At 34.9% G+C, this 20675-nt stretch overlaps 1 protein-coding gene across 6 annotated transcripts in view; it reads left to right on the forward strand.

Annotated features, from left to right (window-relative positions):
* LOC120624174 (multiple C2 and transmembrane domain-containing protein) overlaps window positions 1–20675 on the forward strand; it is a 123750-nt gene that overhangs the window by 93094 nt on the left and 9981 nt on the right. For 3 of the 6 annotated variants that reach the window (XM_039890544.1, XM_039890553.1, XM_039890571.1), the window contains exons 2-8: window positions 3390–4100; window positions 9747–9894; window positions 11502–11653; window positions 15454–15612; window positions 16837–17023; window positions 19107–19303; window positions 20238–20451. In XM_039890544.1, the coding sequence (XP_039746478.1) occupies window positions 3610–4100; window positions 9747–9894; window positions 11502–11653; window positions 15454–15612; window positions 16837–17023; window positions 19107–19303; window positions 20238–20451 (1548 nt within the window). In that variant the 5' untranslated portion in view covers window positions 3390–3609. The remainder of the gene's footprint in view (window positions 1–3389; window positions 4101–9746; window positions 9895–11501; window positions 11654–15453; window positions 15613–16836; window positions 17024–19106; window positions 19304–20237; window positions 20452–20675) is intronic. The other 3 variants (XM_039890562.1, XM_039890579.1, XM_039890589.1) reach the window with 2 other exon arrangements.

The raw sequence follows: 20675 nt of genomic DNA on the forward strand, positions 1-20675 counted from the left end.
TCTCTTAAAGAATAATTTTACATATTCACTTACAGAGAAATCATATTGATCTTATATTATTTCATTAGCAATCATATTAAACTTATTAGGTATCCATATAAATTGTTAAAAATGTACCCTCAGAAACTTCGATATCCGTATGTTGCGAAATGCGAAGTTTATTATAGAGTTGTACTCCTTCAAATTTTTACAGACTTAGCGTAACCGACAAAAAAGTTTTCGACTAGTTACCACCCTATCGTCTAAGATGTAACGCCAAGCTATATAAAGACAGGTTAGCCATCTTAGACTGCATCATAACATACCAATTGTTGAGATAGCCGTCGGGGACTTATTATTTGTAATGGAACAAAAAAAAGATACTTAGCCCACGGGTTACAATCCTACTTCCGTAGTTAACTATTACTGTTAATAATGTTTACGTTGCTGCGTGAAAAAAGACAAAGCAACAAACACAATTTAGCATGCACAATATTATTAGAAGGGATAGTACAGAATTTGTATATACAAACACGAAATCTGTGTTTATTTGTAAATGAGAACAATCTTGAGATACGGCAGGTTTTACACTAATATTTTGTGTTTCCTTGAACACTGGAATGTAACAGTGTTATTCAAGGAAAGATCTCATAGGTGATTATAGATTTAGAACAACTGGTGTTACTTTAGACCAAACTCAAACAAGGTTCAGTTGAAATTTGTTATTATTCGATGAAAAATAATCTGCCGAAGCTAAAACACTTTGCTTTTGCTAAAAACACAATAAAACCTCATTGAATACAATCCATCAGAGATTTTGATTTAGCCACTAAGTACGTCTGCGTCTAGTGATAAATCCTTGTCTTCAAACCACGAGGTCCTGGTTTCGAACCCTGGATCAAGTCAATATTTGTAAGCTACTAAGTCATTCTGTCTAAAATTTGCCATATTAGCCATGTGTCAGGAAATCCGTTACAGTATCGGTCACATGTAATATTAATCGTTAAAAACATGCATTAGAGCAAGTTGGGTGGTGGGTTAATGCTCTGATCCCCTCTGACCTATGAGGGAGGAGGCCTATGTGGGCAGAAGACATATCCTTACTGTGGATGGACGGATGTGTCTGATTTCTTATATTTAAAAAGTTGGCTAAAATTTACATGAATTTTTGAAGTTAGACCTGTCTTTGACGGCCGATTGGCGCAGTGGGCAGCGACCCTGCTTTCTGAGCCAAGGCCGTGCGTTCGATTCCCACAACTGGACAATGTTTATGTGATGAACATGAATGTTTTTCAGTGTCTGGGTGTTTATCTATATATTATAAGTATTTATGTATATTATTCATATAATTATTCATCAGTCATCTTAGTACCCATAACACAAGCTATGCTTACTTTGGGACTAGATGGCGATGTGTATATTGTCGTAGTATATTTATTTATTTATTTATCTATATCTTGTAGTCGAGGTGTTAAAAATAACTATTTATATAGATTACATATTACAATAACTGCACCACTATATAAATAGTTAATTAATTATATCGCAACACACATTTGTGTAAGTAGAAGGAGTTCCGGTGCATTTACTCAACTTGTCCTTTACGGGCATCGCACTCCAAATCAAAGTACTGATATGAGTTTTATGTCATGTCACATAAAGTATTGTTTGAAGTGTTACGCGTTTGCAACGAGTGGTAGATTCATCTTTATTTATTTATTTATTTATCTTCCAAGCGTTAACGCTACTTTACAAGACACAAACATTATGAAAGTTCACTTTATGTTACAGGTAAATATAAATGTTGAGTGTATATTATCATCATCGTTATATCAATCCATTACCGGCCCACTTCCGGGCACAGGTCTCCTCCCACAATGAGGGGTTAAGGCCTTAATCCACCACTCTGGCCTAGTGCAGATTGGTGGATTCCACACACATTTAAGAACAGTATGGAGAACTCTCATGCATGCAGGTTTCCTCACGATGTTTTCCTTCACCGTTGAAGCAACTGATATTTTTAATTGCTTAAAACGCACATTACTTAGAAAAGTAAGAGGTGGAGCTGGGATTCGAACTCAGCCCCCGAAAGTGAAATCAAAGTCCTACCCACTGGGCTATCACCGATTGCTATTTATTCATATAATTCATTGACTATGAACTTGGCATAACGTCGGATTAATTATGCATTGTTTTGTCACACTTCAACCGACGGAGCATGAAAAACTGACACGACGGCGTAACTGATGCGACTTTATGCTAAATTTTTCAATACAGCCCTATGAGTGCAAAGGCCATTATGAAACGTATAAGTTCAGAAATTGGAAGCGAAAAAATGTCACGTAGATGCACAATACTACAATATAGTTTCCTTATTAATTTATTATGACGCTATCGACTAACAAGGTTACTTCAATTCGAATATTTTGTCCGGGAGCACAAAACTCGACAAAGCGGAAACTCTTATTAAATATCACATGGTATATAAGTTAAAAGATTTCAATTTTACAATAAACTAACAGTTGATATCTTGGAGATGTCTCTTAAAAAGTTCAAAGTTTGTATTAAACGTAAGCTTATAGAAAAGTCCTATTATAGTATTAAGGACTACGTCAACGATAAATATGCTTGGGTGTAAATTATTGCTCTAACCAGGTTGCTTCTTAAATAGTTTTAATTTAAAAAAAACCGCGTAAGTGTGTTGTTGGCTTTTTCTTAGATCAGTGCGCGTTTGGAACAATCGTAGCTTCAGTTTTTAGTTGACAAATTTAGTTATCGCTATCAACTTACTTCTAAGTCATATTTTACATGTAATGTACACATCAAAAGTGCCATCTATGTGCCTATTTCAATAAAGAAATATTTGTTTTTGACTTAGACTTTGACTTTTATCTTGAAAAATATGAATTTACACTACCCACATTCCGTTATTTGATACGTCTAACTCGTAGGCACAGACTGAAAAGGTTTTAATCTTAAGACTGGTATCTATGAATTAACGATCTACGCTCGTTTTTGTAAAAAAAAAATCACGTAATACTAGACTTTTCATTTTTTCTTATACATATTTAGGTCAATCAATATAAATTTATAATATCTATCAGATAATTAAAGCAAAGTAAGTTTGCTTGTTTGACACGAAAAAGGGTTTAACGGATCGCAATGTGTAATTATATCCTGGGGAAAGGCCTTCGTTTTCTGTTGATATCGATAAAGAATAGTAAAAGGCAGTTTGTATAGGAAACATATCATAAATAAGTTAAAAGCAACATCATATTAAAACCTTTAACCCTTATAGGTACTTGAACCATAAATTTTAATCGCAAGTTGAACATTAAATCAGCCTATCATCAAATTACGAGTATAATAATGGAGATATATTGTGTTCTATATATTATGTCAAATTACAGATAGTAATATCCTGTTGAATGTGTGATAGTAAAATATGTGATTATAATATGCTTTAGTATCATATGGGAAGCTCTCTTAACGATGAAGATAAACTAAGTTATTGTGAAACATTCCAGTTGTGTGTGTGTTTTACAAAAACTTTACGAAAGGTTACAGTTGACAAATTAAAAAGTATTCCAATTGGACTTCATAATAAACACGTTTTTGCTACGAATATAAATGGAATTAAAAAAAACTGATTCGAACAAAGTTAAAATGGCCGACAAAGAAAAGAAAATGGAGAGACTAAAGAATCGACTGATTAAATTACATGACAAAATTCAAGATCGAGTAGAAGACTTCCAGGACCAGATGCAAACAAAGATAGAGGCAAAAATATCACGGCTAGTGGCACATTTATCTGAAGATAGAAGTTCTAATGGAGACAAGGATACTAATTCTGAAGAAAAATACCCCACAGACGAAAAATCATTCACAGATTCAACAGATTCTGCACAAAAACAAAACGCATTGATTCCATCTGTTATAATAGACGAACCTAATTTAAATTTAGATCCGAAGCAAATTTGTATGGAATTTCTCACAATTGAAAAGAACGGCGTTCTTTATAGGAGATGTTTGTCGACGTCAAATTTAGCTGTAGATGATGATTGCAGCTTCTACAGTTCGAGTGATTCCTGTTTCTCTAGAATTTCTTCTAGTGATGAAAGGTATGTAACTATTTATGCTTAGATTTCGTAGACTAGCAGATATTTCAGCTAATCGAAAGCATCATTTAATTAATCACTCTTTAAATTTTTATAATACTCAAATAATCTGTCGCCTAAGTATTGGATAGAAGCAGGCTACAGGCAGGTTGCGGAGTTCCATGATATATTATAGAAAATAAAGCTTAATTTACTATACTCCGCGAAAAGCAGGAATCTGTTGGTATCATGTAATTTATAATTTCTCCAATCCTTACACTAACTATGAATTATTGTTCCTTACACTAATGAATAAATTGTTCCTAACAATTATTGCCGAAGATCTGAGTGTAAGGATTGGAGAAATTATAAATTACACCATACCAATAGATTCTCCTGTTTTTCGCGGAGTATATCAAATTAAGCTTAATTTTTATAATATATCGCCCAGGTTATAAATTGGATTAATACCATAAACAGTCGAAATAATGCAATAGAATTGTAATTGTATACATAATTGAAATCAGAATTCTACCTTTCTTTTTTATTAAGAAACCGAACAAGTCTATGTATGACATAATGTACCTAACGTGTACCTAGTTGCGGCTAGCAGGTACTCGGTTAATGCTTTTATCAGTCTAGGCAAACTGTTAGAGCGGAGCTTATCACTAAGCCTATTTATATACTACAACGCTCACGTACGCTAAACCGTTTCCCTTGTTCTTATAATGGGTTTTTCATGGTTTTTGATAATTTTAGTATAGGTTAGATACGGAGTCCTTGGAATTGCAAGTCCAAGTATTTCAAGTTAGAAACTAGATACCTAACGGCGTTATCAGTAAAATAACTATTTGCCAAAATTATTCAAAGGCCTCAGTCAAATTTCGTTTGTCAATATAAAAATAAATTCGTACAACTTTGTCGTAACCACGTAGCATGAACAATTATTAGTTTTTTTTTAGATTTTTGTGTATGGTCAACACTAATGTGTATTTCTTTTTAATCAATTACATTTTATTTTTTAAATTATAATATTATCCGTCGTTTTCTGGAATTGTATGTGATAATTATGACGGATGATTAACCACAGGCTTGCATTTTAATGCAGTCTTACTACGGAAATCGTCATATTTTTATGATGACAATAAATGACTAAAAACTCTAAGATGCATCGAACACGTTTCGGTTTCATTCATATACTTTAAATTTGGCAGTTGCGTACACTGGTTGCATAAATAGTTTTAATCGAATTCAAGATAAACAAAATAAATAATTGTCTTATGTAAGTATAATGAAATAATTAATTCCATGAATTAAGAATAAAACGGGTAAAAATTATAAAAATATACACTAGTAATGTTCAAAATCATCCTTAACCTATAAATGCCCAAGTTTGGCATGGTTGGGCCGAGCTTAAAGCCTTCATATTTCTCCCATCTAGGTTGACGGGCTAGTACATACAATATATATACCGATATATGAGTTTATTTGACGGATGCCGCGTGGTGATGCAGATCACAATATAGTTGTCCCCACCTAAACTGGTCCCGCGGGTGTCGTACGAGGCGACTAAGAGATTATAACTGCAGAGAACGGTCAATCACCAACACTTCTGCCCAGCATGGTCTTTATGGACAAACCCTCTCCCTGGGAGAGGCCTTTAGTCCAATAGTGGACTGTTAAATGCCATCGATGAAGGGTTAAATTAAACATAAAAATAAGTCAGTTTCTAACAATAACTAAACATCTCTTTTTTCAGCGTTTTATTATAGTAAAATCTATATCTAGTTTTATTATACTAAAACGTACCGTAATGGTGTAGTACACATAATACATTGCATCATTTACGAGCGTGTAGCAAAATAGCACGAAATTGTATATTTTGTTGCTATATATCTGCAGCTGGCCGGCAGTGTTCACTGGCGTGAAAAATGGAACGAAATGTTATGAAGTATTTTATGTAGGTGCTTCAAACGTAGGTATGGGAACATTTTAAATATAATTCGCACAAATTTGAAACAGGAATTTCTAATTTCCTTAAGAAATACGTTTCTGTTTTACATTACAAAGTAAATAGCATAGTAATAGAGCTATTTATTTATTTAGCAAAAACACACGTGAAGACTACAGTTGTCCAATTCGTCTCCCCGGGGCTATAAAAAGAATTCAACAAGTACAAATAATAACAAATATATATATATGTATATAAACATAGCTATATAAAATTAAGAATTACAAAATAACAATAATAATAAACAACTCAAAAACCAAAAATTAACAAAATATTTTCATTCAAAATTCAAAATTCATTTATTTCAAGTAGGCCTAATACTAGCACTTTTGAAACGTCAAGTCTGTCCGTGTGTAGTGACTCTACCACCGATTCGGAAGGCAGATTCTACCGAGAAGAAGCCGGCAAGAAACACAGCAGTTGCTCTTTTCCGACATCAAAAATTTACATTTTACATTTTCACATTCATTTTTCTATCTTGTGAGAGATGAAAGCGGAGCCAGGAGGCTTCCAAGCAACCTTATCATTAAGAAACTCATCAATTGTATAATAACCTCGCTGTAATAAATGTGTTTTAACACATACTTTAAACTTATGCATTGGTAGGTCCAAAATTACCTTAGGAATCATATTATAAAAGCGTATACTCAATCCCACAAATGACTTCTGCACCTTTCGCAGACGATATGCAGATGTCACTAATTTATGACCATTTCTTGTAAGTCCACTGTTTATATCCACGTTTTGTTTATAAAGACTAATATGTTGTCTTACAAATACTATATTGTTATAAATATATTGTGAGGCTACCGTAAGTATACCTATTTCTTTAAATTTTTCACGGAGGAATTCCTTCATTACTATTTTAGATTACCCACTCTCCAAAAAAATTGAGAGCTTGTCTAGGGAAGTACTACCGCTTATTCTAGCGCTCGTGCTGATGTTTGCCGTCAAGCAGGATTGTTGTGTTTCGGTCTAACGGGCGTGGTTGCCGGTGTAATTTCAGGCACGCGGAATTCAACATCGAGGTACGCCCCCCGTTGATGAACATAGGGCGACACTTTAAACAACGTGTTCCTTACATGCCCTGCGAAGTATTTTCCATCAGCAGGATCCTCATCATTCGCCAATTATTAGTATCAAGAAGTTAGTAAGTAGGCTTTGTTCTCCGAAGATTTCCTGTTGAGATAGGCGTCAGATAACCAAAAGTAGTACTGAGTAGAACTTCGCGAAACTAAAATAGCGGTTGCAAGCTCGTTAAGTCCCGGTCTCGGCTTTTATGGCTATCAGTTAAACCAATTAAGCTCTTTATTTATTCGTTGCTTTGCTTAACTTTCACAACTTTAATATTTTCAAACCCAAAGAGGATATAAATATCACGGTGTAACTGAAAAATAAAGTTATGATACCTACTTAAGGTGCTGAGTGCTGCTAAATTAAGTTAAAAGAACTAAAACTATTAATAATCTGCGTAGTTTATCGCAGCGAAAAAAATTTATATTATATTATTCTTGACCATAGAATTAAACCATACAAAACTATTATTGCATGCAGTGCATTTTGTCCGAAGACAGTGAAAACTCCCTGCGCACGTCTGCCTTCACACCCGCGGAACGCTGCTAGCTCAAAAACTTTTTCTCATTTTAACATAGTAAAAACATTAGTTATTAAATATTTAGAACATTAGAGGTACAATAATTACCGTCAACTGCTAGATGGAATTAAGCAACTATCCACCTGTTTGAGAAACAGTTCGAAAAAAATTTTACTCGCTTGCAATCGATGTGTCGTTTTCGAGTATGGAATTACTTGAATATCGGAGTAAAATCGATCTTATGTGTATTAATTAAAGCTCAAATTTGCCGACACTTCTTCAGCTCAGATTTTTGAAAGAACGTTATTAAAAATAAAGATCAGAAGTAGAGGATTTGCGACTCTTAAACATGTGATGTTATGCCCATTTTTTCTTTGACGGTATACGCGTTTTTGACCGAAAAGCACGTCAAGCTGTTGATCTTAGTAATTATCACTAACATGTAATAATTGAGAAAACCCGTCAACCCATATTATAGCAGTGTGTTGGGACAATGCTTCAATTCCTTCTCTCTTATGAAAGAGAATTCTTTAGCATATTGACAACCGTGGTGATTATATTTTAATGAATAATCATATTAAAATTTAAAAGGGTTTTTCATTGTTCTATTATATTTTTATCAACCGAAAAATAGCACTGGGAATTTCCTGTTAACAATTCTTTCTATCGCGGATGAAATAACCTACACTATTATCGTGTCGCCATTAATATTTCCATGTTAAAATATATGATGCCCATATTATGTAGTAGTATCTACTATATTCGATTATGTGAATCAAATAGTATAGATCACATAAAGGGCGCAGTGGAGCGTTAACTTGTTACCGAATGATTTATTCCAATATCAATATAATATATATACACGCTTGTGGAATTGATAGTTTAACTTTATTATTACTTCTTAAAGAAAGGTCACTCGTACTGGTATAGTTTTATTCTTAAACTACACACACATTTTTTTATAACACTACTAAAATCAAAATACTAAGTAAGTATTAATGATCTGCATCCTCCGTATAATTTTGTTTATTTAATAAAAACGGTTCGTTGGCAGTGCAACGCGCCAATATACACTTCGGATGTAAGCATGTACCGAGTCTTTGAAGTAGTAGACGCTGAGTCTGATTGGCGTGAGTCAGTGACCACTTGTGTCTCATAGTGGGAGGAGACCTGTACCTTGTAGTGGGCCGGTAATGGGTTGATATGATGATCAAAGCATGCAAACTTTTTTTTTGCTATGGGAAGGACCAAGCAGGCTATCCACTGGATGCTAAATGTACAACCAGCGCTTTAAAACAGAGCTACGCTTAGCAGGGCATCTATAGGACACCTGTTCTGTGTCCATCAACTTAACGGCTTAACATATACGCCTTAGGAGTAGGTGTTAAATCATGTGCCATTGTGTCATTACACCGGCAACCGCACTCTTCATACCGAATGGCCCCGATTTCTGACGTCATCCGGACGTAGACCCTTACCACGGTCACGGGGGCGTTCGGACTAAATAATAATTAGTCCCAGAGTCCACCAAACAGTCAGATTAACTTGAACCCAGCCGAGGTCCGAGTCCTCGAAGGAGGCACCCTTGGGTTGACGTCCTCCAAATCCCCCCCAATGTCATCGAGCCCTGGTGCTCTTCTCATGGCGAGCTCTCGCGCTCGCCCGGCTCTCCACGCCGTAGCAACCAATCAGGAGATTATCGGCAAGTATCCATCCAAAAATCGAAAAACCTTCATGCCGGAACAATGCTGTTTGGCGCAGAAATAACCATGGCGGTAGAACTTCCCCTGACTAGCTCTGTTACAAAAAGTCTTACCTACTTCTACTAAATTTAAGTAAAATAACAAAAACCCTTTTTTTTATTAGCAGCAAACTACACATGAAAATCCATATATCGATCCATAAATTAAAATGTTTTAAATTTGTGAAATAAAATAATTGTTAAAGTATAAAAATTTGGCAGCACTGGTTTTCAGCCAGCCCCATTATCTTCGTCGTCACTGAATCCTCGCGACTAAACAATATGAGCTTCTATTCCAAAAGTTTGATACTACCTCTCCTGCAGACCCTCAGAAATCCGACCAAGAGCTGGCAGCCTGCCACCTGGAACTAACCACGACCTTCCAACGAATATCAACACCTGCTCCGTTCTTCTCGAGAGGATTGGCAACCGTTTCCCGAGTATCATAAGAAAAGGAGACCGAATACATAGGGTATTTAAACGCAAACGTGTTTTATTGGTGGTGGATGCATGTCTATGGATAACTAATCTATGTTATATATTAGCTTGTGAATATTACTAATTTAATGAATGTTTTAAAATTTATTAGTAAGGTGTATACTAACTAATTTTGGCCTAATAAACGTTACCTAATTAATAAGAGTGAATGCACAGGACCTAAACGTCACGTCGCTTCAGAGTGGTCAAAACGTTTGGCTAACTGTAAATGTAAACGTCAAACTTCAGTTTTAACCATCTTTCAAAAAGAATGAGGTTCTCAATTCAACAGTATATTTTTGATGTTTGTTACGTCAGAACTCTGTCATTTATAAACCGAACTCTAATAAAAATTTCAACGATTCAGTGCAGCAGTGTGGTTTTTAAATTTAAATTACTGGAAAAATATGCCATCCAAGTAATTGAAATTGCGCAGGTTTGTGTTACTTATGGAACGGAAAGGAATTTGTTTTACATATTTTTCATAATTATATTATCAAGACACACGACAGCGTGTCAGCCAAGTTCCAGTTAAGAATAAGAAACTGGCGACCCAGCTGCCGTGTGTACTACTACTACTATGCTGTTTATTTGCTTTGAATTAATGTTGTATGATAAGAATAATTAAGAAGAATAATTTTAGATACAAATAAATAAATACTAACCATATCATATTTTATTTCCCAAAAGGTAACTAACAATATTTGCTTATTTAGCTTACGAATTAGCATCCCGCAAACCTTTGTAAACTAAATTTTGTGCAACATATCTTGTCTACCAATTCTAGAAGTTAAATGAAAAAGGGGTCTTCTGGCGTCACCAATAATTTATTGTTTCTTTAAAAATTATTGAATCACAAAGCGGTCTAATACTTTTATGCTCTTGTATTACTTATTAGCATTTACCATCACTGTCTACGCAGTATTTTACGAGAAAATAGTAATTCTGTCTAGTGTTTACGCAAGGTCGTAATCCTTCGCGACTAAATAAGTCTGTTCGTCTGTTATTTTTTTAGTTTATTTCACAATAGCAAAAGTATAGATTATTCTTTACAAGCACTTCTAAGTGTATTGACAAGCACGTCTTACTGTGGTTGTAAATACACTTAGAAAAATGTAAATACACTAATATACTTGGTTAAGTCGACCCGAAGAATAATTCCCGACAGACAGACGAATGGTCAGAAAGATCTTCAAGACTCCGCCTGACTATCCGTCTATGTTTTATGGTACTTTGTTATGAGGGTGATGGAGTATAGGTATATATCATAATCATCATCATGTCAAACAATGGACGTCTAATGGGCGAACGCGACGTTTACCGGTGCGAGGTCACCATTCGAGCACCTTGGGAGCCCAACATCCACTGGTTCTCGAAGTTATGTGCCCCTGTTATTCAAACTTTAACTTCGCGACCCTTTGTGCTATGTCAATAACTCCGGACTCTACGGATCTCCTTACTCCCGATTGGACCCAGTTAAGATAGTCCAAGCATAGCTCTCTCCATCGGCCGCTGAGTGATCCCGAGCCTTCTTATCACCCGTAGAATCCGAGTGACTACGTTTCAGAGCCTACAGTTTTCAATGCAATATTTTAATTCCAGTACCTCCTAAAGAACACAAGGCTGAGTGACGTGAACAAAAGGCTGAAGGCTCAGATATGGAGCTCCGTGGTGACGATAGTGCTGGTGGAGGCGAAGAACCTGCCCGCGATGGATGTCGAGACAAGATCCAGCGACCCGTATTGTAAATTTAGGTAATTTTTTAAACATTCTAGATATATACAATTCAATAACCCTTCTTACGGTATTTCCACGTGTGCGTTATTATATTGTTTTATTTAATTTAATCAGCGTTTCAATTATGGGACATAGAACAATGAAGAATGATTAAACGTGACGGCTGATTAGAGTAGTTTGCAGTGACCCTAATTTCTAAAAGTTTTTCAGTATCTGGGTTCTTATCTGTATATTATAAGTATTTATGTAAATTATTCATAAAAATATTCATCAATTTCGCTTAATTTGGGGCTAGATTGTCGTAGTATATTTATTAAATTATTTATTTATGGTTATTATCAAATTCAAATTCATTTATTTCAAGTAGGCCTACTTTATAAGCACTTTTGAAACGTCAAGTATGCATGTTTGTGTGACTCTACCACCGGTTCGGAAAGCAGATTCTACCGAGAAGAGCCGGCAAGAAACTCAGTAGTTGCTCTTTTCCAACATCAACATTTACAATCATTTTGCTATCTTGCGGGAGATGAGAGCGAGGCTGGCTGCTTCCATTCTACCTTGTCATTGAGGAATTCATCAAATGTATAGTAACCTCGCTGTACTAGATGCGTTTTTACACATTTTTTAAATGTATGCATTGGTAGGTCAAGAATTTCCTTAGGAATCATGTTGTAAAAGCGTATACTCAACCCCACAAAGGAGTTCTGCACCTTTCGCAGACGATATGCAGATATCACTAATTTATGACCGTTTCTGGTAAGTCGATTGTTAATTTCAGCTTTTGATTTATAAAGATTAATATTTTGCCTCACAAAGACTATATTACTATAAATGTATTGCGAAGCTACTGTAAGAATACCTATTTGTTTAAATTTTTCACGAAGCGATTCGCGTGATCCAAGTTTATATATTGATCGTACGGCTCTTTTCTGTAGTATAAATATACTTTCAATATCTGCAGCTTTTCCCCACAGCAAGATCCCATAGGACATAATACTGTGAAAGTATGCGAAATAAACAAGCCTAGCTGTTTCAACATCGGTAAGCTGTCTAATTTTCCTGATTGCATATGCAGCTGAGCTGAGTTTACTCGCTAGGCTTTCTATATGGGTACCCCACTGTAGCTTACAATCTAGGGTCACTCCTAGAAAAACAGTGGAGTTTTCTATTTCAAGTGTTTCTCCATTTATTATGATGTTTTTATCAATTTTTTTTACGTTAGGCAAAACAAATTCCAAACACTTAGTTTTTTTTGCATTTAAAAGTAAGTTATTAACAGTAAACCAGTCTGACACATGTGACAAAGCACGGTTTACGTCGTCAAAATTATCTTTGTTTCTATCAGTCTTAAAAATGAGAGATGTATCATCTGCGAACAGTACAATCTCACAAGTGCCCCTGACATGGTGTGGCAGATCATTTATATACACCAGAAACAATAAGGGACCCAAAATTGAGCCTTGTGGGACACCCATTAAGGCAGATGATCCCTTAGACTTTATGTCTTTTACGCATACCCTTTGAACTCTATCACTTAGATAAGAGGCAATTAAATTGAGTGCAACGTTTTTGATGCCATAGTGGCTTAGTTTTAATAACAACGTTTTGTGTTCAACGCAATCGAATGCTTTGGACAGATCACAGAAAACACCAATGGCATTCTGCGAACGTTCCCAGGCATCGTAAATATGCTTTATGAGTCTTGCGCCTGCATCCGTTGTACTACGACCTTTAGTGAAGCCGTACTGCTCCGGATGAAGTAAGTTATTTACATTAAAATGATTTAAAAGTTGATAAAGTATAATTTTTTCAAAGACCTTACTAAGAGTTGGCAAGATTGAAATAGGCCTGTAATTGTTAAGGTCATTTTTATGACCGGATTTAAAAAGGGGTATTAATTTACTACATTTCATTAGGTTCGGAAAAATACCCATATCAACACATTCATTAAAAATTACAGCTAGATAAGGGGCAATAACGTCAATAATGTTAGAAATGACCATCACCGACATACCCCACAGATCACCGGTTTTTTTCAACTTTAATAACCTGAAATTCTTTACAATATCTATTGCAGATATATGTTTAAAATTAAATAAAACATTGCACTCTTTAACATTATCTCTCAATATACGCTGAGCTGCTATTGGTGAAGAGCTTAGAGAATCTGTTAACAAAATGGGAACATTCTGAAAGAAGTTTTCGAAAGTATTAGCAACCTCCCTGTCAGACGTCACTTTATTGTTATCAACAATAAGTTCAAAATCCACATCACGAGATTTAGTTTTTCCTGACTCGTAATTAACTATTTTCCAGGTTGTTTGTATTTTGTTATCAGATTTCATTATACTATATTTAATGTGTAGCGATTTCGCATTAGTGCAAACATTCTTAAATATTTTAGAGTATTTTTTTACGTGTTCTACGAAAGTTGGAGTATGATTAAATTGTTTTTCATCATACAGCTCATACAACTTCTCCCTACTTTTATATATACCTACAGTAGCCCAGTCACTAAATTTTAATTTATTACTGACATTGATGTGCTTAAAGTTGAATACTCTATTAAATTCGTTGTTTATAGTATTAAAAAGTGCACTATAAAGACTGTCCGGATGAAAATGTTCGCACGCAATACCAGGGATTTTCGCAGTAATTTCACGTTTGAATCGCATTAATTTAGTCTTAGTTATTGGCCTACACTTTATAATCTGTCTGCTTTTATTGATAGTATTTAAAACAGTAATAAGTTGACCACAATGATCTGACCTTAAATTATTAATTATTCTTTTATCTAAAATGTCACAATTGAAAAAAATATTATCTAAGCAGGATGCTGAAGTTGCAGTTACTCTAGTAGGTTCACTAAAAGTGTGACACAAATTAAAACATTTAAATAAGTTAAGCAATCTAGCAGTTGTTGCATTTTCTAGTAAAATGTCGACATTGAAATCGCCACATACAATCACTAAAAGTATACTGTTTACAAAGCCATTTCACTGGTTGCTCGCCAGTTAATAGGTATCTTGTTATCCGTTGAGTAGTTTTGACATCTATCTCCAAAGGCTAACTAGACCTTAACCACACTAACATCGCCAACGATTAAACTACGTTATTTGAATTAAGAACGTACAGAATCATCATTCAGCCATTATTGTACGCAGTGCATTGTGTCCAAAAACAGTGAAAACGACCCGGTTACGGTTAAATGTTGCTAGCTCACAAACTTTTTCCCATTTTATGGTGATCGTTTACAACACTAGAGGTAAAATAATTACTGTGAACTTTAAAATGGTATGAAGTGACTAACCGTTTGTTCGAGAAACCATTCTAAAGTGGAGTGGTTTTCAACGCTTCAACATTAGCCGTGTACACGGATTCTGTATGTTCTTAATCCCGTGACCACGTTAAATTTTTAAAAATTCATGAAAAGAGACCTTTTGTATGTTGGCAATAAAGGAACGTATTTGCTGCTTCACTCTTCACAACGATTGATTAATGGCTCTGTTTTTTTAAAGCTTTAATGGCTCAATAGCAGAAGGTCGCGACAGAATGTTAAAAAGTCACTCTTTTGGATATATTTTTACAAGTTCTTGTCTATATACCTTATAATTATTATAGTTTTATGCTGTTATAGACGAATCAAAATCATATTTATTGTTGAATAACTGTACTGTATCAGAATGGCTTAATTTATACCATGAGAATATCAAGAAATCCATGTGGTTGAGTATTTTTGGTGAGTTTGGGTAAACAAATAAAGTTAGTAGCTTAAGGTTCTCTTTTGTCAATATCTTAAATTTTACTGGAATTTCAGGTTAGGTAACGAAAAATACAAAAGCAAGGTAGTATGGAAGACACTGCATCCGTCATGGCTGGAACAGTTCGACCTTCATCTGTACGACGATCAGGAGCAGATTCTGGAAGTAACCGTATGGGATAAGGACAAACAAACGAAAGATGACTTTTTAGGAAGGTAAGACTACGACTAAAAATCTAATTCATAATTAGGAGTATTGTTTCAACGAATATAATTATTAATAGGCAAAAAAAGTAAAGTATATTTGATCCGACTTACAAAAAAAGGAGGAGGTTCTTAATTCAGTTGTATTTTGTTTAATGTTTGTAAGCGCTTAACTCTGTATGTCGGATGGCCATCGGAACTACACACAATGATTGCGCTTCGAGTATAGTATATTAGACGGCCGATTGGCGCAGTGGGCAGCGACCCTGCTTTCTGAGTCAAAGGTCGTGGGTTCGATTCCCACAACTGGAAAATGTTTGTGTGATGTTGAATAGAAGCAGGCGTTACTTTGCGGAAATCCATAATATATTTTGAAAATAAAGCTTAATTTGCTATACTCCGCGAACAGCAGGAGAATCTGTATAGTGTAATTTATAATTTCTTCAATCCTTATACTACACACCAAACAGATCTTCGGCAATGTACCTTCTACGCACGTTTCACTCCGAAACCGGAGCATCTTCAGGAGATGTTACTCATTGTAAAGTCAACATCTCCTGACAATTCCCCGTCAAATGGAGGGCGATCAAAAAGAAATACAGTTCGATTTATGTAAATATATTCACTGATAGTCGTTGATCGAAAGTATATTACGATGTATGACTGGCGTCAGTAAGGGAAGAAGTTTATGTTTCATAATATTGCAACGTCACCACAATATTTTCGTTCTGAATGATACTTTTTTGTACAGTGGATTAGAAAACTGGGAAAAAAGCTGTATTATTTTATGCTTTTACAGTATGTAGTATAAGTGTTAATAGCTAACAATTTTTGATGGTTTAGCGTCAAAAACTCTGGAATACTTCTTAATCTTTAGTATTATGGCACATTATTAGAACTTATTTCGTTCATAAAAACCGTCATATCAGTCATTTAATATTTAGGCCGGCCTTAACATTTCATTGATTTTTCTCGCTCCCGTTAGCAACATATATTTTTATGAAAGCATTTTCTATGATTTTTTAACGACTTACGTTGATGGACACAGGGCTGCACGTTACAGGACGTGTTCCTTGCATGCCCTGCGTAGTTTTGCTGTGTTTATAGGCATTTTTTTTCCATTTACCTTCAGGTAGCCCATCTCCTAGGTCCGTCAATTATTACTGTTAAAAAATTACTCTATTTAATACAGTTGTTTCTAAGTCACTGACAAAAACACGTCTCAAATTATTCTAGATGCGCGATAGACTTATCAAGGTTAGAAAGAGAGAAGACTCATAACATATGGCAAGAACTGGAAGATGGTAATGGGCAGATATTCCTCCTGCTCACAATAAGTGGTACGACGCAATCGGAGACCATCACAGACCTGGCCAGCTACAGAGAAAACCCTAGAGATCTCGAAAATATCGAACGAAGATATGTAAGTCTTTTTACTAATTTAAGTATTTTATCCCAATTAGCTCGCGCACGGCAGCGGATTTTATCGAGCAAAGCAAAAAAAAACAGAAAAATCCTTATCAGTGAAACTCGGTACAAATAAATCTTTGGAATCATCACCCCCTATAAGCCCGTATTTTAAAGGCTGATACCGGCCGGCCCTTCGTGCGTGGGTGTCTGTTCCGCAGGGTGATTACGTTTCTCACGACAGGTTTTACGACAGGCGTAAATCTCGCGATCACTGCTGTCAAACCAGTACAAAAAATACAGAAGTGACGTCAGACAGCAAAATTGTGTCGGGTGTATCTGAAAAAGAGTAAGGTTATTTTGTTAATTTGGACCAAATTTGTTTAGATTTGAGAATATTGGTCTCTAAAAGTAAAAGATAGTTAACGCTTTTAAATTTTATGAAAATCATTTTTACCCCCGTTATCTGTAACTAAATATTTCTTTTACACAAACTGTATTCATTTTAATGAAGTAATATTTTTATAGTTTAGTGAGAACATTAAAATCTAATGTTAAAATCAACATTGAAAGACATTATTGATCGATTACTTACCCATATCGACTATAAATTAATTACGCAATAAAAAATTATTTCATTCAACTAACGTCACGCCAAAGCGCATAACTATCGAATAATATGAATTGTAAATTATTGAGCAATGGGTGAAAATTCATAAATTAACTAAAATGAATAAGTTAAACTTTTCAAAACACTTTTAAGGTATTTGAATGATGAAGCAGCGTTGCTTTCACTTTACACTGTTTTGATGTTACAATCAAATCATGTTTTTTATATGATTTCGACTCGATTTAGAATCGACCTCACGGCATACAAATTAGTTTCAAGAACGATTCAATCCCAAACTGCATCACGATTTGTTATAAGTTTGATGTTTGATGTTTGATGAGTATTTAAATTTCGAAACAAAATGCATACTAATCTATGAAGCCGTTGAAATTACCATTCTAAAAAGGTAATGGATTAGACATTCAAGTTTGCCCAAAATGTGCAAAAATACATCCAAAGCAGAACTTGCTTTGTGCACGTATAATGTTGGCATTACTCCAATACTATCATTAGAAAGCCAGTATTTAACAATGGACGCTTTCAATTCGCAGCTGCACACGAGCTGTTGTATAGATCAGCTGGATAAGATACATGAGTCTCCTTTACATGACTAAAAAACCATGACCACCAACATGACTTCGAATGCCTTCTCAGAAAGGAGTTTGCTACTGAGCTGAATTAATCTTCATTGATTTATCTTGATAGTTTGACATGTAAACTTATCTCATTCACTAATAAAACTTTGAAGATGTTTTTGCTTTTTTGTCCTTCTTTCACGCAGCAAAGGTCCAGACGTTAGCTCGTCTCGACCTTATCCAATAACCAATAGGGAGAATACCCAAAATTCGTTAAAATCACTTCACGTAATTAATGGGTGCCCAAACAACGGATTAAGATAGTTTTAGTGACAAAGAGTTGACGTAGACAATTTATCGCGTAAAAATATACGGTTTTTATGAAGTACATTTAAAACTCAACGCTTCTGTTATTACCTACCTTTTCATGCTAATAGTGCGCATATCAAAATTGATGTACTTTTGCACAACATAAACTACTGTTTAAGTTGTGCAAAAGTACATAATATTGACGGACGATTGGCGCAGTGGGCAGCGATCCATGCTTCTTAGTCCAAGGCTATAGGTTCGATTCCTACAACTGGAATTTTTTTGTGTTGAACATGAATTGTTTTTTTTTTTATTAATAGCGGGCAAACGAGAGGGTCACCTGATGTTAAGTGATCTTGCAAACAACTCTTCAGAACACTCTCCATTATAGAGTCAAAGGGAGCTAGAATGTTTATAGTGCCTGGGTGTTTATCTGTATATTATAAGTGCTAATGTATATTATTCATAAAAATATTCATCAGCCACCTTAGTACCCGTAACACAAGCTAAGCTTACTTTGGGGCTAGATAACGATGTGTGTATTGTCGTAGGGTATTTATATCCTAAACGTGTTTCTTAATGCTTACTACCTGAATGCATTTTAGACCTGGTACCACCTGAACGAAACAGCGAGTGGGGTGGGCTGGCTCTGCGTGAAAGTATACGGTGCTAAAGGCTTAGCGGCGGCGGATTTGGGTGGAAAATCGGATCCCTTTTGCGTGCTCGAGTTGGGGAATGCAAGGCTACAAACGCATACAGAGTATAAGACTTTAACGCCAAATTGGATGAAGATATTTACATTGTAAGTAGGTATATACAATATACAAAAGTGATACATGTTCAGTTCGCGTGAAACATCTAAACCTTATTTTTTTAACTTGTATTTTAAGACCTTCATTAGTATTATTTGAAGTGAAGTATTTTTCAAAAATATAAAAAACCCAGTGTGATAAAAGAAAAAACAACAAACCAAATGAAAAGAGATCTTCTTTAGGTAGGTACGTGTGTTTCTTTATTTACTTAAATAAAAACTTTACACTATAAAGAAACGAAAAGATTGTATACATTACAAGACAGGTCAGAAAAAGTGGACTTCAGATTTTAAACACAAAGTTAATTTCACAGGAATGTTCGAACTTGAAATAGGTACTCAGAAAGATCTAGAAGATCGACCTTTAAGTTGAAATTGCCGATAATATATCTTATATCTTTAAACGAGCAATTCTTGTATATATATAATTGGAATCTCTGAATCGGCACCATAGATTTTCATGAAATTTAGTATACAGGTAGTTTCGGGCTTCGGGGGCGATAAATCGATCTAGCTAGGATTCATTTTTAGAAAATGTCATTTTATTTGTGTTTTCCGTAATAACCAATTTGGTGCAGACGAAGTTGCACAGGTCAGCTAGTATTCAATTATAGGTACAATTCGAAAATTCATTTAATACATCGGTAAAATTTTGTTTACCTTTCCACCGCTTTTTGTTTGCCACATCAATGAAATACCTAAACCTCCTGTTTTTTTTTTCATTGATGGTGTCTATTACCGACTCATTGGTATATAAAGTTAATGAGTAGTGACTGAATAATTTAAAAACTAATAATTCCATCAGAACATCACTTTCATAATGTGATGACGTCAAAGGGAATCCATAACTTATAGTACACAATTTAAATGAACATACCATACTTCCATATCACGTTTAAGAAAGTAACTCTGGGCATTATTTCAGCACAGTAAAAGATATAAGCTCAATACTAGAATTAACAGTATACGATGAAGACCACGATCATAAAGTCGAGTTTCTCGGGAAATTGGCAGTACCTCTTTTAAATATAAGGAACGGGGAGAAAAGGTGGTTTGCCTTAAAGGACAAGAAAATGAGAGCACGGGCGAAAGGAAACTACCCGCAGATATTGCTGGAAATGAGCGTTATTTGGAATCCGGTAAGAATAATATTCATACGATTGAAACATACGAATACGCTTATATCTTCTCTAATTTATGACTGTTTTTTATGAACTTTATCTATTTGCTGTACTGATCTATCTTCTCTTTCTTTTCGGTCCTTTTGTTCGTTCGGTGTACGACCTACAAAATTGATCGTTTTTATTGCCCTACCAATATTTTTTTTATAGTAATATTTGACCTGATTGTAAGTGGAGAAGAG

Source organism: Pararge aegeria, chromosome 1 (genome assembly GCF_905163445.1).
Source record: "Pararge aegeria chromosome 1, ilParAegt1.1, whole genome shotgun sequence".
NCBI lineage: Eukaryota > Metazoa > Arthropoda > Insecta > Lepidoptera > Nymphalidae > Pararge > Pararge aegeria.